At 48.2% G+C, this 23,506-nt stretch overlaps 1 protein-coding gene across 8 annotated transcripts in view; it reads right to left on the reverse strand.

The window, feature by feature from the left end:
* Positions 1-4,457: 4,457 nt before the first annotated feature.
* EHMT1 (euchromatic histone lysine methyltransferase 1) overlaps positions 4,458-23,506 on the reverse strand; it is an 85,760-nt gene continuing 66,711 nt past the window's right edge. For 7 of the 8 annotated variants that reach the window (XM_088146961.1, XM_088146962.1, XM_088146963.1 and 4 more), the window contains 13 exons: positions 22,510-22,616; positions 21,507-21,629; positions 19,463-19,564; positions 18,043-18,147; positions 16,950-17,104; positions 16,441-16,608; positions 15,362-15,506; positions 14,075-14,152; positions 13,214-13,329; positions 12,238-12,324; positions 9,634-9,712; positions 6,575-6,750; positions 4,458-6,008 (listed from right to left, as the gene is read on the reverse strand). In XM_088146961.1, the coding sequence (XP_088003087.1) occupies positions 5,804-6,008; positions 6,575-6,750; positions 9,634-9,712; positions 12,238-12,324; positions 13,214-13,329; positions 14,075-14,152; positions 15,362-15,506; positions 16,441-16,608; positions 16,950-17,104; positions 18,043-18,147; positions 19,463-19,564; positions 21,507-21,629; positions 22,510-22,616 (1,646 nt within the window). In that variant the 3' untranslated portion in view covers positions 4,458-5,803. The remainder of the gene's footprint in view (positions 6,009-6,574; positions 6,751-9,633; positions 9,713-12,237; positions 12,325-13,213; positions 13,330-14,074; positions 14,153-15,361; positions 15,507-16,440; positions 16,609-16,949; positions 17,105-18,042; positions 18,148-19,462; positions 19,565-21,506; positions 21,630-22,509; positions 22,617-23,506) is intronic. The other variant, XM_088146960.1, reaches the window with a different exon arrangement.

Below are 23,506 nucleotides of genomic sequence, written 5' to 3' on the forward strand. Positions count from 1 at the left end.
ATCATTTCCACTATGGGCTTGAAATGATATGGTTCATGTTTCATCTCTCAACCATTTGAGCCTTGCTTCTGGGAAGAATGGATGACTCTGTATTTATTAAACCCGAACCTTGCTTTTCCATTGGCACGGCAGTTATATCAAAATCAATATTAACCTGGTTTTGATGTAGGTATCTTAATATTCACCCAATAGAAGTCAACTTTGTCACTGGCCGCTGACCTCCAGAGATCGCAGCTGCAATTCACATTGACAGATAACTTCGATTGGATTTTTTTTATTTATCATATTTATAGAGCCGCCCATCTCACACCAAGTGGATTGGACTAAAGGTTCCAGCCCAGCATTTTATTCCAACAGATTAAAGAAATACCCATGGAAAAACTATGGATGCAATTTGGCTGATGTTTGCCAGGCACGTGTGTTCATTCATTCAACTGAAGCACCCAACTAATAGCTTTTGATGGCCCCCCATGAATGAAACGGTCCTGTGTAAAAGACACGCCTCTTCTTAGAATCCATGCCGATGTCTCCCTGCATTCAGCTCCTTCAGGTGACTTTGGGTTCAAATAGGGCAGAGGAAAGTGAGAGTGGTGAAATGGTTCCAAGGTTCTAAAATGCCCAAATAATAAAATCTCCCAGGACCAGCTGGGACATTTATCTAAACTGCCTGGGCATCAGCCGGATCTAACTGCCAGGGCTTCACCTGAGCAGTGAAATACCTTGTTCTCTAGGAATCCAAACATGCCTTCATGAGCTTAACCTTGGAAGGTTCAAGGACAAGGATGAGAAGAAAAGAACTCCACTAACCATGACCCACTAATGCAAAATCTAGATGTCCAGACATAGTTGTACATCAGCTCCTTCCATATCTTTCCCCCCTTTATGGGGCAATGGGTGTTTGGCTGCTCCTTTCTCAACCTTGGAAGTTGAGTGCACCTTCACAAAGTTTTGACTGGCCTCACGCTCTTAGCATCTGGCCTTGCTGGCTTCACTTATATCCTGGGCTTGTTGACTGATGATTCCCGAATATCATGACTTCTGTTTTCTTTCAACTACTGAGTCCGCAGTTGACCTCCCGCATTTAACAAAGCAAACACAAAATGGAGTTGAAGCATCTAAGAGCATGTGTGTGCGCGTGCATGTGTTTGAGCATCATTCGCTGAAGTAGAAATTGCATACTGTATCTTGCCCAACGTTGCTACTGAAATATGCAACTACCAACGATCAACAGCTCTGCAAGAGTGTAAGAGCTCTACAATGTCAAACGCCAGACTTTCTTTAGCTGCAGAATCTGAGCATTCAGTATTCACATTAGGAACTTAAAAATAGTCCTACATATAACATGAACTGTAATGTGTATTATTTGGTTTGGGCTTAGCATGCCATGTGAAACCAAATGTGACTTGTAAACCATAATCTAGGTTTATGGGTATATCGAGCTGCAATGACTGCATGCACACACCACACCAAACTATGACTTGCTTCATCAGGGTTTATTGAATAAACAACTGGATGGGTTTGCAAAAGCACCAAACCTGGGCTTAACAAATGACTTCAGTTCATAATTTATAGATATTATCAATTTAATATAAAGTTACATATAAATTAAAAAGGCAGGTTAATAATACCCTAAGCCAACAGCAAACAACCCACATTACAGCTTTGTGTAATATCAGAACCCATTCTACGGCTTGCTCTACAAATCATAACTAAAGCAAGCCATGATTTAAAATATATGAACCCTGGTTCAGTCCATCTAACCCTGGTTTTGCAAAGAGCAGAGTCTGTTCAGAGCTTCAGACTGACCTCCCTTGCAGCTGAATTTGGATCAGACTTAAACTAGGGGTCACACCCGGAGACTTGGGGATGCAAAGCATGTTACTCTCCCATTGGTTGCAGGCCATCCAGGTTGTCAAGGCTTCCCTTGCAGGCCTTTCAAGTTGCCCAGATAACCATCTTCGGATTTTGACTCCCCCACCCCAGACAACGCACAAGCAGTGCCACCAAAAGGAAATTAAAAAGATGAGAGACGCTTTTCTCTCCTGGGGCTGCGAAGATGGAACACGAGCAGTTATCGGAGAGACGAGCTAATATTTCTTGCAAGGCAAAGTCTTGCGAGTGAGGAAATGGCTTGCCTCTATATAGGCAGATTGAACCATTCTAACCTGCCAAATTTCTCATAACATACCAGCCTCAGCAAAATGAGAATCCAGCAGTGCACATCTGTCCAGATCTCTTGGAGATAGACATCTTTCAGCAGCTCAGAGACCCCCCTTTTTTGCAGACAATGCACCCCCAGTAAGTAAATAAAAGCAATTTCCCAGCCCTAGGATTGAAAAGAGGGGTACATTAGGACTTTGAACTGAGCTCAACTCCTGGTCACTTCATGAACCTCTAGTTTTCTTGACCACATACATTAGTGGTTTGCTACTGTCTTGTGCCTGTGATTTCAACTTCTCCATTCAACCTAGTCCTGGCATTTTTGAGGGTGGACTCTCTTCCAAATCCTAACCAAACCCAACCCTGCTTAGGGTTTTGAAACCAGCCAAAGTTGGCCAGATACAGCCAAGATGTCCCCCAATGCAAGAATGTTGATACTCTCAGAGAAAACCGAGTCTTTTTCCTTTGTCAGGTTTAAGTACCTGCTCAAAACAGAAAAGATGACAAAAAGTGGGACTTTCGAAGCTTAGCGAGAAGTAGGGTGATGGGGGTGGGGGCGGAGAGAGATTAAGCATGCTGTGCTGAAAATAGATAAAGTGAAATAGTTCACAAGCTTGTCAAGGCGGAAGGAAGGAAGGAAGGAAGGAAGGAAGGAAGGAAGGAAGGAAGGAAGGAAGGAAGGAAGGAAGGAAGGAAGGAAGGAAGGAAGGAAGGAAGGAAGGAAGGAAGGAAGGATTGATTTTTGGAGAAACCATTCTAAGTAAATGCATACAATTCTAAATAGCTGGAAGTATCCTTAAAGACAATTGCTACTCTACATAGAATGGAAACACAGAATCCCTGATACATGGCCACCTCAGCTTCTTTTCAATACTTCTAGAACTTCTTGAGGCTCTCACTGCTTCCCCAATGTTCAATCAAAATCTGTCTTCTATTTCCATCCACTGGTGGTTCTCCTGCTTTCTAGAGATGGCAAAGAAGTTTGAGTCACTCCCTACGCGACAGTCCTTTAGTTAGTTGACAGCTACTGCAAGGCTTCCCCTTAAACTTTCTCTTCTCCAAGCTGAAAATTCATTCACTTGCACAGCACCTTCCTTCAAGCCTCATCTGTTCCACTCTTCACCAAACGCATTCTGGTTTGCCATGTCTTCCTGAAAATGTGGCACTCGGAATTGGACATCCCCATTTCAAAGGCTCAGGCGCCTGGAGAAATGAGTGCCAGTCAAGACTTCTGAAGTTATGGCCCCCAACACATTGGTTGCTATTCTTTCAAGGCAGAAGAGATCCTGCATGCCAGCTTTGTAGTCTGCTGCGGTTGGACCTATTTTATGCATCGTGCTGTGTGTGTGTTTGGAGAGCTGTTGTCAGAAAAGTAGTTTAAAAACTCAATGAACCATTGGAGCTGGGTGAACTTGGTTAACAGCCTGAAGCTGCTATTCACCAGGACCAGCTATGCCAAAAGGAGGAATCTCTGCCATTCCTGGGAAGATGCGCAAACTGGGGAATGAGGCAGTGGGAATGACTAGTTGACTGACAGCCCAAAAGGGGGTGAGTTGTGGGTTACTTTTTGTCATCAGTTATAGCCTCTCTTATGAACTTTTCTACCAGCAGTATAAACTAGGCCAATATCACCTTAAAAACCAGAAAACAATTCTTCCACAGCCAAATTGAATCCTTCACCATCAGCAGACATGGAAGACAAGTGAAAAACATACCCTGACTTTTTGGAATCTGTTCATAGAGAAGTAGAACAGCCCAATACTTACCCTTGTGCAGTGTGGATTTTATCATTTTAAATGATAAAACCCTGGATTATGTCTATGAATTGTCCACCCCTTCATATTATTGGCAAACCCTAATAGAGAGACTATTGAAAGCACAGCTCATTGCTTTGCTGTCAAACAGGCTGAGTTGTTTCGAATCAGATCCTCTTGTTCCCGAATCGCTGGTTTCCTGACCCGAAAACTTGAATATTAAATATCATTTACGACAATGGCATTGCACACACCCAGACCCTTCGGACTTCCGCTCCAAAGAATTCCACTCAAGACCGGCAACGCCGAGCAATGAATCAAGTTTTTTTTAAAGCACTGTTTTTTTTTTATTGATCTCATTGAAAACAGAACAAGGAAATGACAGAGCCGAAAGATGGTGCCCCTTAAAACTGTCCAAACATTTAACAGAAAAGAAAACGAAACAAAGGGGAGGGGATTAACACCCGGCAATATGAACGGTTTAGAAGAGATGCACCAGAGGATATCTGATACTGCACTAATTACAGTATTGAAAGATATATGAAAAAAAAAAATTAAATGACCTGTTTAGTCACCACACAAAAGGTGATGACCGATTGATGCTCACTACAACATTTTTTTTTAAAAAAGGATTTTGGGGGTTTTGTCCCTGCATTTCATACTAAAATCACTTTGTTCTTTTTTTTCTTGTCTGTCTGTCTGTTTTTTTTTTTCTTTTCTGTTTTTTTTTAATCCTTTTATTATACAACTGAAAATTTATATTCACGTAGTGAGTAAAAATCACAATAGAATCAGCACCGTGTAGTTGCTCGGGTGAGGAGGACTAGGTGGGTCGGAGGGGACTCATCCATTCAACACCCCAGCCCTGTCCCCCCCCCCACCTCCCCAGATGATAAAAAATAAACTCGGTTCAATCCAACTTCGGCCTCAGAACGGGTAGCTTTTAAGGAGAAAGGAACAGAACTGGCCCAGGAAACAGGAATGCTGCGATCCTTGAGCTGTCCCGCTGGAGCATCGACTTAAGAAATGCCCAAAAAAGGGTTTCTATGAATACCAATTTTCTTAAGAATGCCGTGCCCCCCTCCCGACCCTCCCACCCCCCAAGTTTCCTTTTCTCTTTTGGAGTTAGTGTCATTTAAAACAAGTTTCCTATACACATAGTGGAAGAGGCAGGGAAGGAACAATAAAATAAAATTTCCAAAAAAACAAAAAACTTGGGGGGAAAGTAAGAATGACCTACCCAAGAACTGGTGTATAACGGAGAAGTCCCGGAAGAACGCCCACCAGGCCTGGGTGAATCGGGGTGGAGGGTGGGGAGTGAGCGACAAACAAAGAATTTACTGGATTCGGTCTCTGGTGGGCCTCTGTTCCAAAGGTGCTGCCGTTTCAATCCGCGGGCAGCCAGCAAATGAGTGGGAGGGAGGGAAGATTCGGCTGCAAGTAAAACCTACCCCTGAAGTGTGCCAAGGTGGGCGTGTTGACTTGGAGGCAGACTCACCGCCATCAAGTATTCAGAGTTTTATTATCACTCGACGGGAAAGACTTGGTGCGAGCCATCCATTTAAACGTTCATCTTTCCAACGGGGGAATGGGGCTTGGAGAACACTTATCACATTAAGAGAGGCTGGGGGGGTGGGAGAGAAAGTCTCCTTCCGCCGCCACCCTCCCCCCGGAGCTCGGCAAGGTCGAGGCCACCGTCCCTCTGCCACGCCGCGAGAGCGGAGGGAGGCCGGGCGCGACGCCGCCATCCACGCCCCGGGGAACCATTATGGCGGACGCGCCGGAGGGTTTGGCCTTGCTGGAAAGGGAGAGGGCAGAACAAAACAAAGGAAAACCATCACCGTCACGCCACCGGTGGCTTGGCCTTGGCTTGGGTGGGGACGGGCTCTTCAGGGAAGCCCTCCAAAGGCAGGGGGGGACGCCAAGGCTGCCGAACTGGTGTCGGGGAGTCTGTTCTCTGGGGCCTCCTGAAAGGAGGCAGCGCTGGCCTGCCGCTGAGCCAGGACGGCACTGGAGTGCCTGCATTTCGGCGAGCTGCAGAGACAGCTGAAATACTTGGCCTTGATGTTCCAGAACCTCTCGCCGTAGTCGAACCTGCGGAAACAGAGGCCTGCTTACTCGGGGGCTCCCTCCGGCTGGCGTCGGGCGTCCCTTCCTGGGAAAGCAACCGGCGGGCCCGGCCTAGGGCTGGGCTGCCCTGTCCTGGCCGCGTGCAGGCAAGGCGACCCCAACCGGAAAGGGACCACCGAGGCCGGCCTGCTCCAAAGCTGACCTGCCCCGTTCCCTTTCCTTCGCCTCCTGTGGCTGGTAAAGGAAAGCAAAGGCAAGTGGGAGCAACGTTTTGGCTACTGGGGGCATGCTTCCTTCCTCCCCCATTTTTGGCCCCCACTTTTTTGGGAGGGCTGGTGATTAAACGTGAGATGAGGCCCAGCCAAACCAGGGCAAGCTTTTCTTTCTGAGAAGCGATGGGAGAAGGGGGAGATCCAACAACGGATGGGCTGCTCCTACAGCAGGCGCCTCTGAACCAGCTTCCCCGAATTAAGGCACCACGTTCAGGAGGGAAATCCGAAAGGTGGCTACGAGGTTTTGCGCCCACCGGCCTTTCCTCCTTCCGCCCCCTCGGTCTCCGTCTCCACCTCCGCTGCCGGGGCAAGACATACCCGATTTCTTCTCCCGCCTGTATGTGTCTGCTGCTGAAGAAGGCAATTCTGGGGAAGCGCAGATCCTGGTGGGACATGAAGACTCGCACGGCAATGAGATTAGGTTCGCAAAAGTGGTTGATGAAGCGGCTGACGTTGCCGTAGAAGCGAGCATCGATGCAGTAGACATCCCGGTCCTGGAAAAACGGGAGGGGGATACGGAACAATGGGAAAAGCGTTGCTGATGACTTTCAAGCACTTTGCGTTGTCGCGTTATTTATTTATGACTGGATCTGAGGCCGCCTGACTCCAAACAATGCACCAGACAATATAAGAAGAATGTAAGAAGAAGCTACAAACAATAAAACCAAATTAGAACAGAAGCTGGAGGAGAAGGAGAAGGAGAAGGAGGAGGAGAAGGAGGAGGAGGGGGAGGAGGAGGAGAGATGTGGGGAAGGAGAAGGAGGAGGAGGAGGAGAGATATGGGGGAGGAGGAGAAGGAGAGATGGGAGGAGGAGGAGGAGGAGGAGGAGGAGGAGGAGAAGAAGGAGAAGGAGAAGGAGAAGGAGAAGGAGAAGGAGGAGGAGAGATATGGAGAAGGAGAAGGAGAAGATGTGGGGAAGGAGGAGGAGGAGGAGGAGGAGGAGAGATATGGGCACCATCTCACATCCAGCAGAAGGGCCACCAGCCAACCTAGCCGAAGACCTGGGAGAACAGCCAGGTTTTTAAGGCCCTTCTGAACACCAACAGGGTGGGAGCCACCCAGATCTCGGGGGGGGGGGGCTCATTCCAGAGGCCATGGCATTTTAAATCATGCCACCCTCATACAATAACCAAGAACCCCACTTCTGGCTGGATATGAGCAAAATAATTCGTACTTTAAAGCAATCTTGGAAATAATATTATGTCCTTTAGGCTCGTGGCAAAGAGGTTCAGTAAAGGAATGGCTGGTGGGGGCTGGTGCCCTGGGCAAAAGCATTCCACCTTGTGAAAAACCCCATTTGCTATTGCTGCTGTTTGCTCACTTACACCCCATCTCTTCATAGCAATCTGTCCGAATGAGTTCAGAACACAATCAAAGCAAGCAGGATCAAACAGCAGTTTATATTTTATCCTGTGAAATTGCATTGTGTCAGTTTAGAACTGCCCCCCCCCTTTTTTTTTGGCTGCTTTGATGCAGGTAAACATTTTGAAAATGCGAAATTGTGTTTTTATCTTTTCGTGGTCTTTTATTATGACCTGGATCCTTTCTCCTGCTCTGCCTTCATTTCCTTACGTTGGCCCGACTGCTTTGGCCAGACTCTAATCCCCCAGACCCCCATTAATTTCTTTTTATTTTTATTTTATACCCCGAGTTTCCTCGGGGCAATGTATAACGCACTCTCTCCTCCAATTTTTCTCCACCACAATAATCCAGCGGGTTATGTTGGAGTGAGAATGACTGATCCAAAGTCCCCCAGTGAGTTTCCATTAGCTGCCTACTCCTATTTTTTTGGAAAGATAATCTAATGAACCAAAGAAGCAATCCTATTCTACAACTTATAGGCTGCTTACACGTTTTTAGGCTGAAGTGGCCTACACATTTTATAAAATAAACTAACAGCAATAATAATAAAGCAGCTATTCATTTCAGGAACTCAACTGCGTACCACCAACATCTCGGATCTGTCATGAGCTAGACCAGCCCACCCCCCAACTTGGCATCCACAGGGGCGCTGGGCCATGCCACCAATCACCCCGATTGACAAGAAGGTTGCCTTCCTAGCTGGGGATTGTGGGAGTTGAGGTCCAATGCATCTGGAAGGTGTAAGTTTGGAGGAAGTTGTGATAGATGGGGAGAACTGCTAAAGACAGCCCACCGTGAATTGTCCTTATAGTACGTGAGTTGGTTGAGTACACCTAGGCAATTCTTCTTCACACGCTCAGTAACAACAAGAAGAATCCTATGCGGAGCTTCTCTGGGCAGCTGGGATGGCAATCTTCATGTTCCTTAAACTCAAACCTTCAGGCGTCTTCTCTTCCCGCTCATGCTATTGAACCTGAAGGCCAATCATATGAGATCCAGGCCCTGCAGGACACCCGTTTCTTTGGAAATCAGATTACCCACTTAAAAGAGGGGAGGAGGCAGGGAGAAAGAAGCAACGTGGACTCCTCCAATGGAAGCGAAGGGAACTTTTTGGTCTCTCGACCTGCCAACACCTCTTGAGGGCTTTTTTTTTTTTTTAATTTGGATAGCAAATAACAGTGCAAAACCACTGTTGCTTGTTTATAAATCAAACGTATAAGGCTGCCCAACTCAAGACAATGAAGCTAGCTATAGATTCCCTGCCTTCCTGCTAGACGAGGTGGAGAAAAGTGTACTGTTCTTGTCCTTCACATTATGACTGCAGCAGACAATGTAATTGTGCAGGGCGGAAAAAAGCCGCAGCTATGTACTACCCCAAACAAACAAAAGAACACAACTTTAGTAGTTCAACCTTATCTTTGTTGAAGGCAACCACCTTGCATTTTCTCATTCTGTTCTTTCTGGAGACCTAACTGTGTTTTCCCTTCTACTAAAAGCCCACCGGAAACCCGTGTGGACCTATCCAATGATCAATGGTGGGGCAGGTGTGCAGGAACTGAAATGCAGTCACCAAAAAATGCTCCTCCGTACTTTCCACAACCAGGATGGCAACCGAGCCCAAAACTATGACTGCCAGCAAGGGCGCCTACGTGCAAAAAAATTAGGGTTTGTTGAGTCATCTGGCTCTCCAAGATGCCGCTCTGTTTCCTCACAGAATCAGGTTTGGGCTCCCTGCTTCTCACCATCCATCAAACTGGCCTTGTTCTAAATCAGCAGCCTGAAAAGGTTGGTCTGTTTACGTTCCCTTCACCCAAACCCCATTATCAAACCTCTGAGCTTTTCTGCCCCCATGCCACGGGACTCTGCTTTTTAAAAGGCGAGAAGAGCTTCACACACCAGCTCAACGATTGTTCTGCCCAGTGTAATGGAAGATGGAAAGAGGGGAGGCCCTGGAGGATTCATTTTAGCACTTCTATTTGCCCTTGAAGTCCTTAGCAATTAAAAAAAACCTTACCTTGTTGCCAAGGTCGAAAAGATAGCAATCTTCTTCACGTACATTTGCTTCTGAGTCAGAAATCAGCTCTCCAACGTATCTGGAAGAACAGCACCAAAAAAAGTTTGTGTACACGGAGGACTAAGTACATGATTTTTAATCAGAAAGTAGGATGTAAAGCAGGGTCTCCCAATTTTAGCAACTTCTAGATGCATGGACTTCAATTCCCAAAATTCTCATGCTGGCTGGGGAATTCAGGGAGCTAAAGTCCGCCCATCTGGAAGCTCCTATGATTGGGAAATGCAGAGAGACTACTTGGAGCTTTTCAGGTTTTGAAGTTCATGTCCCATCAGCCACAGAGAGAATGACCAAGAGCAAAGATCTGTGGGAGTTATGGTCCAAAGCACCTCAAAGGGAGACTTTAAGAAGTCTCTGAGGAGCCCATCAAGAGGACACAGGGCTACGAACCCATCATGATGGTACTATTTGATGGAAGCTGCCTCCGCTTAAGCTGGACCACTGAGTCCACTCACTTGATATTCGAATTCTCAGTATCCTTCCATGATCTTATCCAGACCTGCTAGACACAATCCTTGTAAACCTTGCATGCATAACTCCTGGTTGACCTTGACATCAAGCCAGCATGAATCCAGCACGAACAGCAGCCATCCTTTGTGACTCCCCTCTAGTTGCCTTCCCTGAGCCGCTGTGAGGGCTCAGCAATTCAGGCAGGCATATGGGTGGTTTCCTATGGGAAGCATCTGCCACGGCTCAAGCCTCAGAACATCTAATGATACTTCAAGACTGCACTGCTCAGAGCAAACCAATCTCACACAGGGATATAACTACAAGGGAAATAGGGCTAGGGGCGACCAGCAAAGGGCTTTAAAACAGCAGCATCCTGACTGCCAAATCCTCACTCGAGAGCTGCATGCTTGGCACACGCACAGTGTTTTTTTCAGTGCCAGCTGATCTTCTCAAAGAACCCAAATCATTTTTAGTGTGTGGAACAGCCTTTGCTCCCGTTGGGCTTGCGCACTTTGTTTAAAAATTTAAGGGCAAACACACCATTTTGTAGTTTTACCACAAACCAGCCGGAGAACAGGATAAAAATAATGCAAAACTAACAAGAATACCCTCCAGAATTCCCCTGTACCCTCGGCTGGGATGATGTCATCTGACTTGGTTGTCCTCTGGCATTTGGACAATGGAGGAATCCAGAAGGAAAAACTCTACATAGCTACCTTCAAACAAGAGACGAGTATCTTGGCAGCTTTGAAGATCAAGTAAAAAGCATTCCTCACTGAACAGTTAACTGCTTGACCCATCACTGTGGCCTCAGAAGCGTCTTGATGAAGCTGGTCGCTGCCCAATCAACTAAGAGTCAACCTTCAGGTTTTTATCTTGCAATTGAAACTTCAGATTCCCTGGACTGCATCTTGGAAGGAGCTGCAACTGCCCTTGGCCAAAAGCAGCTGACGTCTTCCTGAATGTTGCTTTGGGGGATTAGCTTTTCCAGGCAGTTGGTGAGTGGCAAAACACACAGTGGGACTTTCACGGGACAAGGAGCTTTATTTCTCTTTCCCCCAATTGAACTTGTGTCATCAGCCAGTTCCCACGTGACCTGAGCCTCGCAACAGGACGAGCAAGCTACCTATCATGGAGGGCTTCAGATAAAGCACTGCAGTGAAGAACTGAAGCAGAGACTGTTTTTCATCAACTTGATTAACCTACAACTCCACTTAAAGAGGTCCACGGGGGGCAGGAGGGGATGCACTGCTGCCAAGAAGGCTTTCTGACTCTAATTCCTAATCTTTCTCTTTCACAAGAGCCTCTGATACCCTCAAACATTCCTCCCTTTTGAGAGGGAACAGTAGGAAAACCTTGGCGGATCCAACCAAAGCAACTCTGAGCTGACCCCAGCGGCCTCTCAGAGGTTCTCCAAATTGTATTTTTACTATATTTTTATACTGTTTTTATTGTATTTTAATTCATATTTATTTGTTGTTTTATTGTGAACCACCCAGAGTCACTTCATCGTGAGACGGGCGGTAATCTTGAATGAATGAGTGAATGAATGAATGAAGCCACGAAGAACAAGCAGAGGGCCAAAGCTTTCCCCCATGGGGGAAATGGAGCCATGGAGGTTCCACCTCGAGCCATGAAGGTTATTAGCTATTGAGGGACCCTTTTCCACACATCTGCCCAAGACCTTTTTAAGCCAGTGCACCATCACCACCTCCTGAATGAAACCATCAAAATTACCCCATCTTACTGCCAAGCTAGGGTCAGACTATCCTTTCCAGAGGTCTAAATTGTTTACACACAGAAAGCTTTGAAATCTGGCTGAAAACTGTTCAGGCAGCTGACCCCAAGCTGTCTGGGTGAAACCCAAGGAAGGTAGCCAAGAGGCATCAATCTATACACTGCTTGGCTCGAGACTCGTACGTTTTGGGAAATGAGCCATCGAGGGGACAAATCTGGAAGAGTCAGGGAGAGCTTGTGGGTTGTACATGGTTAAGACAGCTTGTTCTCCTAAGAAAGCCTGAATAGAGGGAGAAATCTGCCCTCCAACATCACCTCCTTGCTCTCTCTCATCCATGGTTTCAAAGAGAAAGCACTCACTCGCACACAAAGGTTCCCAGCGGAATGTCTTGCATCGTCCTCACGCCCCAGCCCATCTTCCTCGTCCGGAAAAGTTGTAACCTCGCCCTGGAAGAGAGCACAGAGTTAGCCCCATGAGGTTCTGTGATACCAGTGGGTGTTAACTCTGGTCACAGAAATGGTCAGTTTGATTTCTACGTATGGGGTTTCCAGCCAAAGGAAAGTGGGATAATGTATAAAAGAACCAGTTCCACGGCTCTTCTTGGCCACGTTCTACAGGACTCATTTCAAGCCAGATGATGCCCTCAGCCAAATCTCTGTGGGGAGTTTTGGAGACCAGAATTGGAGTGAGATGCTAAGACTGATTCCAAACCTTGACTTGACGTGGCCCCTCCGTGTCCTTTCCTCAGCTGACTCAAAGCTTCTGCCTGGCTTTGCAAACACTTGCAGTGAATCAAGAAAGGGCCGTGGGCTTTTGTTCACAATTTCAAAATCTGCTGTTACAATGTGATTCGTTTCCCGTCCCCCCATTCAGCCAAAACCAGTATTGGCTACATGGATCTACTGCGTGTGTGCGCGCACGTGCACAACCATGTGCACGTGCAAATCCAAGTACTAAGGTTTATAGCCAAAACGGAGCTACTGAAAAACCAAAGGAAGGGATTAAAAGGCTTTAGGGCACCTTGTGGCTTACAGAAGTGGTGCATCCACACAGACACACTTGCATAAACGTTGATCTGACATTGATCCCGGCTCCTCATCTATTCTCATAACTAGGTCTGCGCAGCTGTTTGGATTTGAAAGAAAAGAGTTGCTTTGAAGTGCGTGGAGACCTACACATGGCCGCTGCCTACAACTTCTTAACTCTAATGGGTCTTTTCCTGGGATTGTGCAGACCTAAAGCGCGTTTTCATCTTCAAAGTAGAAGTCACGTCCCCACCCTAATACTGGCCTACCAAGCTGCACGTGCTGCCTAAGGAACACCCTAACTTCTCACCGGAGGCCGTTTTGCACCACCCGATTCCGGCAGGTCCTCCAACAGGAACAGGCATGGTTGCACTCGAAGATTAGCGGTGGCTCAGCTGTGTTGAATTCTGGCAGGAGCCGTCCATCCTGCACAGGAGAAAGGGGAGGTTTTAGTTGTACATCTGTTGGCAAGGAGAGTTGCATTCTGTCCCCAACAGAAGGGAATTCTCAGTTTGGGCCCTGCACTGATGAAGCCCTTTGCCCCTTCATCTCAAGGCCAAATATAGTCGGACTTCAACTTCATGGACCCCCTTTAGTAGGCTTCAGATGCAATGGCCCTGATTCCTCCCTGGACATCCCCCCTCCCCAAGTCCATCGCCCCCAAAGTAGACTAAACAAAGCGGTTACATTGATGTATTCGCAGAGATTCACATCATTTGTGCGAAGATGTCCTTACGCAAATGATTCAAATTACGTGCCGTGCAGCGATTTACATCATTCGCCAAATAACGTAAATTGTGGCAGAGGATCAATTTGCGATTCTGCAGATGCTCAGGAGTGAGGGGCCCGTCCTCCCCCCAGTTGATCCATCAGATCAGGGCTCCACAGCACAAACGTTTCAGGTAAAATAAAAACCAAAGGTAAAACTCAGCTCCTTCTCTCTTCTTGCTTTCTCACAACTCAACTGCCTGAATGCTTGCCCGCAAATCTTCTCCAAGATTCGGTCTCCAGGACAACAAACTGAACTTAGCCCTATTTAACCCTGTGTTCTGTACTCCACTTACTGCCACCCAGACAGGAGCTCCAGGGCACCTGGGCTGGAAGATCAGGGGAGAGAAATCATGCAACCCCTTCCCCGTCGCCCCCAAAACTCCCCAGATGAAATCCTCACCCGGTCATACCAGCAGCGCATACTAAGCTGTCCACACATGCATTTACTGGAGGAACAGTCATCTATGCACACACAGTACTGTAAGCAAAGAAACAAGAACCAGAGTCACTGGAGTGCGTTCAACAAGGATGCTGTTATGAGGCTCTGCAATTCGGATACAGGGGCCACGCTAACCCAAAGGCAAATGACACGGCCTTTGGGCCACAAAGTTCTAATTCAAGTGGCCAGGGCTGAAATAACAACGATGATGAAGGGCATTTATTCTGGATAAGATTTGTGTCCCTATCCTCGGAAGGGATGGGAGATTGCACACATCCTTCATCAAGAACGTGATGCAGAGGTTGAGTCAATCACTCATGTTCTTCTGAGATGACTCCTGGGCAACCTGCTTACTCACCCGGCTTATGCGTAAATGCTCAAGGTAGCCATAATCAGATACCTTGCTTTTCCTACTAAGCGACATGTAGACAAAAACTCAATGGAAGTCGCAAAGTTTTGTGCCAGAGCAACCACTATTAGAGAAGATGGGTCTGACAAGGTCTACCATTCCCACAGTGGATTATGAAGCTCTATAAGCCATTATTGCTTGTTATTACTATCATTAATAATACCATCATTTTACTTTTTTCCTCTTTTTATAGTTGCTTTTTAGAAGACTACTACCTGCTTTATCTAATTTCTGATGGCCCGCCATTTTTCAAATGCCTTTATTCGCTTTAACACATTCATCTGGCGTGTTCCCATCATGTCCTCCTTGGCGCGACTCTTCCCTACAGATTTTTGTTTCTTGAAAGGGGCCTCCAGATCCTAACTGCTGCCTTTCTCAGGTTTAAAGCAAGAAACTATGCTCTAGGGCAGGCCCCACAGAAGGAAAGCAAATCCTTTCAAAGGATTTGAGCATTCAGAGTGGTGTCCTGGCATCGCTCCTTATTCAGGAGATTCAAATCCTGCAAGCAAGACAATTCCGAATCAGGGGACCAACCACAAGGAAGGGACTGTGGCTCTCCCCTGTTTTGCTTGACTCCAGCTCCCATCAGACTCAACTGTCAAGGATGATGGAAGCTGTGGCCCAGGGACATCCATCAGGCCTGTAGCCCAGCGATGGAGGAAGGGAGCACGGAGGGTGTTAATTTCTATCATGACTGCTGGGAGGAGAAAGAAACAGAGGAAACATAGCTGGCCATCTCCCATCAGCTGTACTTGTGCACGCAGCTCTAGTGAACGGGGAACTCCTACTGGCAAGGAGGAGGAGAGGAAGGGCACGTAGTACGGCAACCAGTCTGGCACCTGCAAATGAGTGATGTTCCTGTCCACGTTCATGGGGGATGTCACGCAGTTCTGGGAAATGTATTTGTAGTTGACAGGGCACGGCTCGCTGTCTACAGAATTGATGCACGGAATTGGGATTCGCTCATAACCCCGGGCGATGTCTCTGTCACAGCAGGGAGAAGAGAAAGAATGGCTTTAAAAGCAGGGAGCCGCGCAGGCCCATAGGTGAAACACGTACCGCCTTGTGTCTGGAGGCTCCCCTCTGGGCCGGCTTGCCGTATTCTAAAGTCAGAAAAGGCGGCTTCGGGCCGCTCAGTCCGGATCCCAAAATCAGCCCGTTATTGCCCCCAACTCCTTGTGGCAACTCCTCTCCCTCAACTGCTGTCTAGCAACAGCGATTCCCCCAAACCGCAGCCAAGGGAGAGAGAAGGGATGGTAAAAAAAACTCCCTTGGCTTTACTGAAAAGCAGATGAAACAGCAGCTGATGCCCGCCCCATCCTGGTTCACATTCAGCAGGTTGAGGCAAGGGGGCGGGACCCAAACATTTCAGGGCCGGCCTCCTACACCCCAAAGCAAATTGAGCAAGGCACAGGATCTCCTACGAAGGCAACGTTTTCAAAAACCAGGATCTAGAATGAGCTCGCTGCCTTTCGTCGGCAGGCCCCAGCTAGATGCTTGCAGGTCGTCAAAGCTTTGCTTCGCTTCCAGCCCACCCACCCGCCCCCATCAAATCGATCAGCCCAAAATATGACACAGGAGCTGTTGCTGAAAATCCAACGCTGGGATGACCCACGGAGGTTGCTGATGAGAGCAGGCGGCTCTGCTCTTTAAAGAGTTCAATGAATCAGAGGGACTCTGCCCAAGTGGGCCATGGATGCTCTTCAGCTGGGGGAGATTGGTAAAGAGCCTGCCTGCTCTGTTCTTTTTAAATTCCCCTTTCATGGGAGATTCCCACCTACCCTGGTTCGAGTGGAAAAGCTAGCGGCCCCGCACCCGTCTCCTAAGAGGGCGGGGGCTTCTCTCCAAAATTTGGGGGACGGGAGACAAGCGGGCAGCGCGCCTTTGTTGGCCTGAAACTCAAGGCAGGTTGTCACACCTGCTCAATATCTTCTCCACCTGGGTGGGTTTCTCTGGAGCGGATTCTTTCAGTGTCTTGTTCATCTGCAAAGTGACCCAGACTTGGGAGTTGAGACTCGAGCACTGCAGCGGCGTCTCGCCCTCCTTGTTTTTCAGGGCGACGTCCGAGCCGCGGGACAGAAACAGTCTGCAAGGAAAGGACCGAGTCACTGAGAGAGAAGCGACAGGGCTCAGCACCGTCCGGCTGGAGCTCACACCCTGCCTCTGAAGGAGCCCCAGGTCAGTCCTGGGAACTGGCACGGTGGAAAGGCCAGAGGAGCAAGCTTAGCCGGATCTTTCTTCTCACCCCAGCGAGGATCACTGCTGATTTAAGAAGCGGGACTGGGCCAAAGAAAGCCACAGGCTTCCTTTGCGGTCCGAAGAAGGGAGAAAAATCATCTCCTCTCCTTTTTCCTTTTTTTGGTGCCCAGCATGCTGGGAAGAAGAAAACAAGGGGGGGAGGAGGAGAACCCCCAGTTCTGTACTTACACGACACACTCATAGCGGTTCTCCCGGGCTGCAATGTGCAAAGGAGAATCTCCATGAATGTTCACCGCGTGCAAGTCGCATTTAGCAGCCAGGAGAATCTCGGCAATGTCGACGCACCCGGAGAAAGCAGCCCAGTGTAAACAAATATTCTGCTCCTGGAAAAGAGATATTGGAGGAGGTTGAAGGGAAGGGGCAATCCAGCCTGCCTGCCTGCCTGCCACTTGGGGGAACACCCCCTCTTCTTAAGATCTCCCCCCTCCCGAGTCTGTGGGCTGCCTTCTCTAGATGGTTCAGCTTCTTTCCAACAGGGAGATTCCCAAGCAACAGTCACCTCCAAGCTCCCTGAAAAGGGGGGAGGACCCGAGCCCTCCCCCGCTTTCCAAGGACTGCCCTCCCCCGCTTTCCAAGGACTGATGATTCATTTGTTTGCAAGCCACAGCACGCTCCGGGTGCCTCCACGGGGAAATGCCACAGACGCCGAGGGAAAGGTGTTGGAGCAGAGCAGCCGGATCGGAGGAGCGTAGGAAAGCCCTTGGAGATCTCTAGATGACACATCCCTCTAGGGCGGCCAGCGCAGACGGATTTGGAGGGCGGAAAGAAAGAAGCTGCAGAACGCGTGTGAGTGCGGCTCCCTGGCCAGAAGCTGCCGGCAGGCCGCCGTTAAACACTTTATTCTGCTCCTTCTCTTTCTCTCAAGCCCTGCAAGTTTACAAGGGCTGATCCGTTTGGCGGAGAAAAGATTTATTCTTGAGTCTAGGGATTCTGGGTGCTGGCTTCCTCTGAAGTTCAGCCTGGCCACCCCTCCAAGTCTTGAAAAGAAGGGGTGGTAGGAGAAAAATGTCCTTTTATAGAAGAGGAAACCAGCCACTCTTTTTTTCCCTGCCTTACTGCTAGACTGAGATCATGCATAACATCAAGAGAACCTTTCCTTCTCCTCATCTTCTCCCTTCTCTCAATTTTAAACTGATCCAGCACTGAAATGCAACAGCACAAAAGGAGTGCTGTCTCCTGCATGATCCCTCTGACAGCCTGGTTCTCTACATCTAAGCTGGGCTGTCACTAAAATGATTGGTTTCGGCCCCACCCAACTTACATTATCTCGGATGTTGATGTCAGAGCCTTTGGCCAACAGCAGCTTCACCAGCTCCACGTGTTTGTACTCCGTAGCCCATATCATTGGCGTCCAGCCTCCGTCATCCTGGGAACAATGGAATACCACTTAATCCGACCCCAAACTTTGAAGTCCCGTGGTTGGACAAGACCAAGGAAGCATGGGGTACACAGATTTCAGGATGGACCTTTAAAGCTAGTTTGGGGTAACAATCAATCTTGAAAAATTGGAAGTTCCCAGCCTTGTGGATAGCCAGTTCATTACAGCAGCCTCTTTGAATACTCTGAAGTGTTTCTTCCCAGATTTCTTTTCACGTGGGCTAAGTGGACATTTATGAGATAAGCTGCCAGCAGATTTGCCCTCGATTCCTCGATTATGTTTGCTCTCCCTTCCCTTCCTTGCCCAGCCTCCCCACAATCTCTCCCTATCTGTTTCCACAGAACCTACACCATTACTGGTCCCCAACCTCAAGCCTTCGTCCATATGGAAGTTCCAGGACAAAACTTGGAATACAAGCAAAGCATAGAAGGCCAAGGGCAGGCAGGGCTGATGCTCTGTCTTGATGTTTTTATGAAAATTTCTGAGGACCAATGAGAGGAGCAAGGCCGATGATCCCAATAAGGCCGGGCCTACCCTGGAAATGGAATATTATGGTATGGGGAAAATTACAAGGACTTTAGGAGGCTACGTGGACCCTGATGGCATTTTTAGGAAATCAAAAGGGTGGGTGACTGCCCACCAAGTCTTTGTTTAGAAGGACACTCATGGGCCAAGCAAAAAAGACCAAAGTAAGAGGCGTCCCTCTATCATTACCTTTCTGATAAATAGGTGCTTGGTGATGAGCTGTGCCACCCACAGCAACCGGTCTGCATACAGGCAGCCCCTTCCAAGCCCAATGTTTTCAGCCCTGCCCACTCTGTAAGGACTCAGCACCAATGGGGTGCTAGGGAGTTGAGGGCAAACCATGGTTGGCCCATTCCTGTCCTGCAACCACATCGGCCTATTTTCATCATGTGCAGATTCTGGTGGAAAGGCCTAGAGAAGGCCAGACAAACAAAAAAAAAAAAAAAAAGGAGAGGGGGAGAAATGTCCTTTCGGTGACTCACATAACAACCTGAACTGCCTTTGTTGCAAGGCAACTGTAAGCATAAGAGATGAGACGGCGCGTGGGCTTCATTAATTCTGGCTGGATCACAGAGCAGGGATAGCTAAGGCAAAGTCTTCTGGGCTGACTCCCATCAGCTCCCGAAAACTGGGCAATGGGAAAGGATTAGGAGGGCTAGAGCCCCAGCCACCTAGAGGGTACAAGGCTGTTCTACTGAGAGAGAAGCGTGCATCCAGACGTATCTGCAAATGCTTGTCCCACCCAGGAGGGAACTGACCCAGAAGGGAAGCAACTTACTTGACAGTTGACGTCCATTTGTTCATTGGATAGGAGGTACTGCACCACGTCGTAATGGCCCTTCTTGGCCGCCAGGTGCAAACAGGTGGATCCTTCAGCATCCTAAACCAAAACAGGGGGAGGTGTCAGCAGAGCCAGGAGGAGGATTAGGTGAGGAAAAATCATACTCCGTTGATGGTGTGACAAGGTGGGTCAACCACCACATCTGGTGGTCTACCAGGTTTTCGATAAGCCCTTCCCTGCCTGTCCTCCCAGTTCTGCAGCTTCCAAGTAGCCCCCTTGGCAGGCCGTTAATGAATAGCAGCCACAGGTTGGTGTTTCTGTGAGGTTAAGACAGCAGGCTAGAACTGGGAGACTGGGAGTTCTGCCTTAGACACGAAGCCAGCTGGGTGACCTCGGGCCGGTCATTCCCTCCTAGCCTTGGGAAGATGGTAAGGGCAAAGCCCTTCCGAAATCTTGCCAAGAAAACTGCATGAAGTTGTCCAGGCAATCGCCAGGAGTCAACACTGACTTGAAGGCACCCAAAAAATAAGGAAAAATCCTCCCTGCAAGGTTCCAGCCCATCTCTCTTCCTGCTACATTTTGTGCTAAGACTAAGTAGGGAACCTCACAGCTTTCTTGAGCTTTTGAGTGACGCGTCTGGGAGAAACAGGAGGCCATGTCAGGGAGCAGCGCAAAAAGGAAATCTGGTCCTTAAATTGAATTAAACACAGTTCATACGATTATTCCCCCAGCAATCTCCTCTGCTGTCAGATGAAAAAGTGCAACCTTTAGAAAGGCACCCCAAGCTTTGGGGGGCTGCATCCAGCCCTGGGGTTGTGCAATCCTGAAGGAAAGGGTCTCCCAAACCTGTCCTCCTGCCCCCAGAAGCATGAAGGGCTTCAAGTCCCTTCTCTCATCTCCCTCTGCAGCACCATCCTTGCCCCTGAGTCCAAGGGAGTCAAGGATTCACCCTAACTTGCAAGGAAAGGCACTTCCATCTTTTGGTAACGGGAGACCTCCATGGCTGTACTCTGTTATCCTTACTCAGCAGCAATTAAATCAGCCCACACAGGCTGCCTCTTTTGTAAAAGGCTGCTGCTCCTTCAAGGACGATTAACATACTACGAGGAAAAAAATAATACAGCCGAATAACCATTTAACCAGCCTCATTTGACATGCAACATGAATTAACCTCGGCCAAGATCAAGAAGTTGTGGTTTTGGTTTTGTCTGAAAGAAAAGTAACCTTTTCTTAATCGTTGATCGCTAATATTCTCTAATGGGCCAATCTGGTATTCAGGGATCTCAAGTATACTGTATGTGGCTTTTGGGCAAAGAAGATTCTTGGTTTTCAGCCAAGGATTTTGAGCAGGTAATTTTTTGGCTGGTAATCTATGGCTGGCCGAGTGATTTCATCACTGCTCTGCTAAGCAAAAGGAATGCTCTGTTTTTGTTTTCCTGTTTTGTTTTAACGTTAGCTTGCTTAGGAAGCTGTTAATGCCATTCCTGAGAGTCAAGGGACCGAAACCCAGGCTCCTGAGTGAATGGATCAAACGGCATTGCAAAGCCACCTCAAACGCATTGGCTTCATATCCAGACTCTCATCACATTCAACCTGTTTATCAGTTGGCAGGTAGCATTGCAAACCAATTTCCTGGCACCACCTCAGTTGTGAGACTGCCACGTGCAGGTTTTAGGAGTGCATATATTCCCCCTTGGGATGCGCTGAGATCTCATGATGGCCTGTCAATGCTGAATCTCAAAACCTTGGGATAAGAGGGAATACGCAGCTTATCCACATGGGGCTTCCTGTAGGGAGACTGAACTCCCCTTTGCTGGAGCATTTGAGAGTTATCTAGTGCTGAACTGCTGCATTAACAGCTGTGCAACAGCACTGTCTCCAACCCAACTGCTCTCAGATGGAGTTCCCGCTTGACGCTAAGCTGAAAAGTGTTTTGCTTGGCAGGTTATGCGAATGCACCATTCGTGGTTTGCAAACCAGGGTTCGCACCCATTGTGGTTCATCCAAGAAACCGAGTTTAAGGAAACAAACAAAGAGTTACCTTGGGGTCTACCAATGCTCCAGCCTTAATGAGGTATTTCACAGTTTCCAGATGGTTATTCTCTGCTGCTTCCATAAGGGGAGTCCTCTGGTCCTGAGAACAGGTGTCTATGTTAGCGCCAGCCTGTGCAGACGTACCATGCACACACAGAACACAAAGAAAGGACAAGAGTTAGTAAATTCATACTGCCAGCAGGCTGACAACTGAGTTGCTAAACAGCCCACCTGACATACCGATCGGGTTCATACATCACACTAAACCATAATGAGATTGGCTAGTTCGTAGCTTAGTGATGTTGTGCAGACCCTGCCACTTACTCTACAAAACATGACTTATATACAGCTGATGTTCCTGATGGGTTCCGGGGCTGCGCAGAACCCATAAAGACATTGCTGTTGTTGAATTGCTGTTTCTCTCGCTTTTCTTTTGCTTTTCTTCTAAGAGCACAAGATGACGCACACGGTTCTCTGACTTGCCCCAACCGTTTCCTCACAACAGGCCTCTCAAGCGGGTCAAGCAGAGGAAGAAGGATGATCCAGGTCATCCTTAGGGAGCTTAGGCTGGGGATGAGAAGGCGGCTCTCCATGGTCCTGATCTGGTACTCAAACCACTATACCAGGCTGGCTAGAATGAACAAAACTCACTCTTTCAATGGACAGCCAAATTGCCCGCTTCCATGCAGAAAATCCAGAACAATCTACTTGATTCTACCCCAGGCACTGCCCTGAATCCAGTAGGCAAGAATGATGGGTCTAGACAAAGCATCCTGTTTCCTATATAGTTACAGGAATCTCCAGTCCAAATGGTTCATTACTACCACACCAGAGGCTTGGAACCTGCAATGTGTTCATCATGCCTTAGAACAAACACAGCATCTGTTTAATGAAAGACACAGGCACTCAATACCCCCGCAGGTTGATTAGGCTCTCTAGGAAAACTGCTCAAGAAGGGAGCTGCAACTCTTCCCCCACCCCGCCAACAATTTTTTGAATAAAGGATGAACCTGAAGCAGCATGTGGCAAATGTCCACATGTCCCGACTCGGCCGCTGCATGAAGAGGTGTTCTTTTACTCTGGTGCTCCATTTTGAAGTTGGGGTCGATCCCGTCCACTGGGCAAAAAGGGGGAAATGAAACAAAACAAAACCAGGTTTCCTTTAGTTACGGAGAGGTAAGTATTAGAGGAGACAGAGAAGTGCGGGAAGTCGTACGTGGGTCCCCGGGATGCTGTTGAATTTCAACTTCAAGCAGCCCCACCATGACGGTCAACGATGAAGGAAGCTGGGAGTTGAGGGTTGGTAGCCAGTGGGGAGGGGGACACCCGCTGCTCCAGGAAATGCTCAGAGCAGGCCTCCTGAGTCTTAGCACTGCCATGAGATTAGACCCAACGCCGTCCAAGGCTGATGAGAGCCCTTGTCATAGCCCTTTTCTCTCTCTAATCAGCCTGAGTTCAGAGCCTCAGCAAGGCAAAAGGAGAACAGAACCACAAAAAGAATCCACAGGAAATGTCCACAGCAGCAGCGGCACAGAGCAAGAAACTTTCTTCAAACCTGGAACTCACCAGTGGGAAACCAGCACTGCTTGGCATCCTCATTTACTACTGCTTCTCGGTCCCCCACTATTACCACCCTGAGTTTCAGCATAAGGAACATTCACTTGAGAAGGGAGGAAGAGAATCCAAGGTCACACTCTTGGATTCTCTTCCCCACCTCCTTTTGGAGAACTCTTGCTCTCCTGTGAGACGGGGAAGAGTTTCAATTAAGCTTGATTGGCGCTCATTTCAGCTAGTCCTTGGCTCATATGTTCTTTTACAAAGTATCTTCCCTCCCTTTGCATGGTCCAGCATTCCTCGATCTGGAAGCTGGGAGTGCAACTTCCACTGGCACAACCATAGGCTGGGCTGGATGACGATTACGAGGGTCGTAACGCCACACATTCAGAGGAAACTACATTGGATACAACCGCACTACAGCATCAAACCAGCCTAAAGGTCCCATCCATT

This window comes from Python bivittatus, unplaced genomic scaffold (genome assembly GCF_059951505.1).
Source record: "Python bivittatus isolate LINGU-HERP-01145 unplaced genomic scaffold, Pbiv_v1 ctg000160_np1212, whole genome shotgun sequence".
Taxonomy (NCBI): Eukaryota; Metazoa; Chordata; class Lepidosauria; order Squamata; family Pythonidae; genus Python; species Python bivittatus.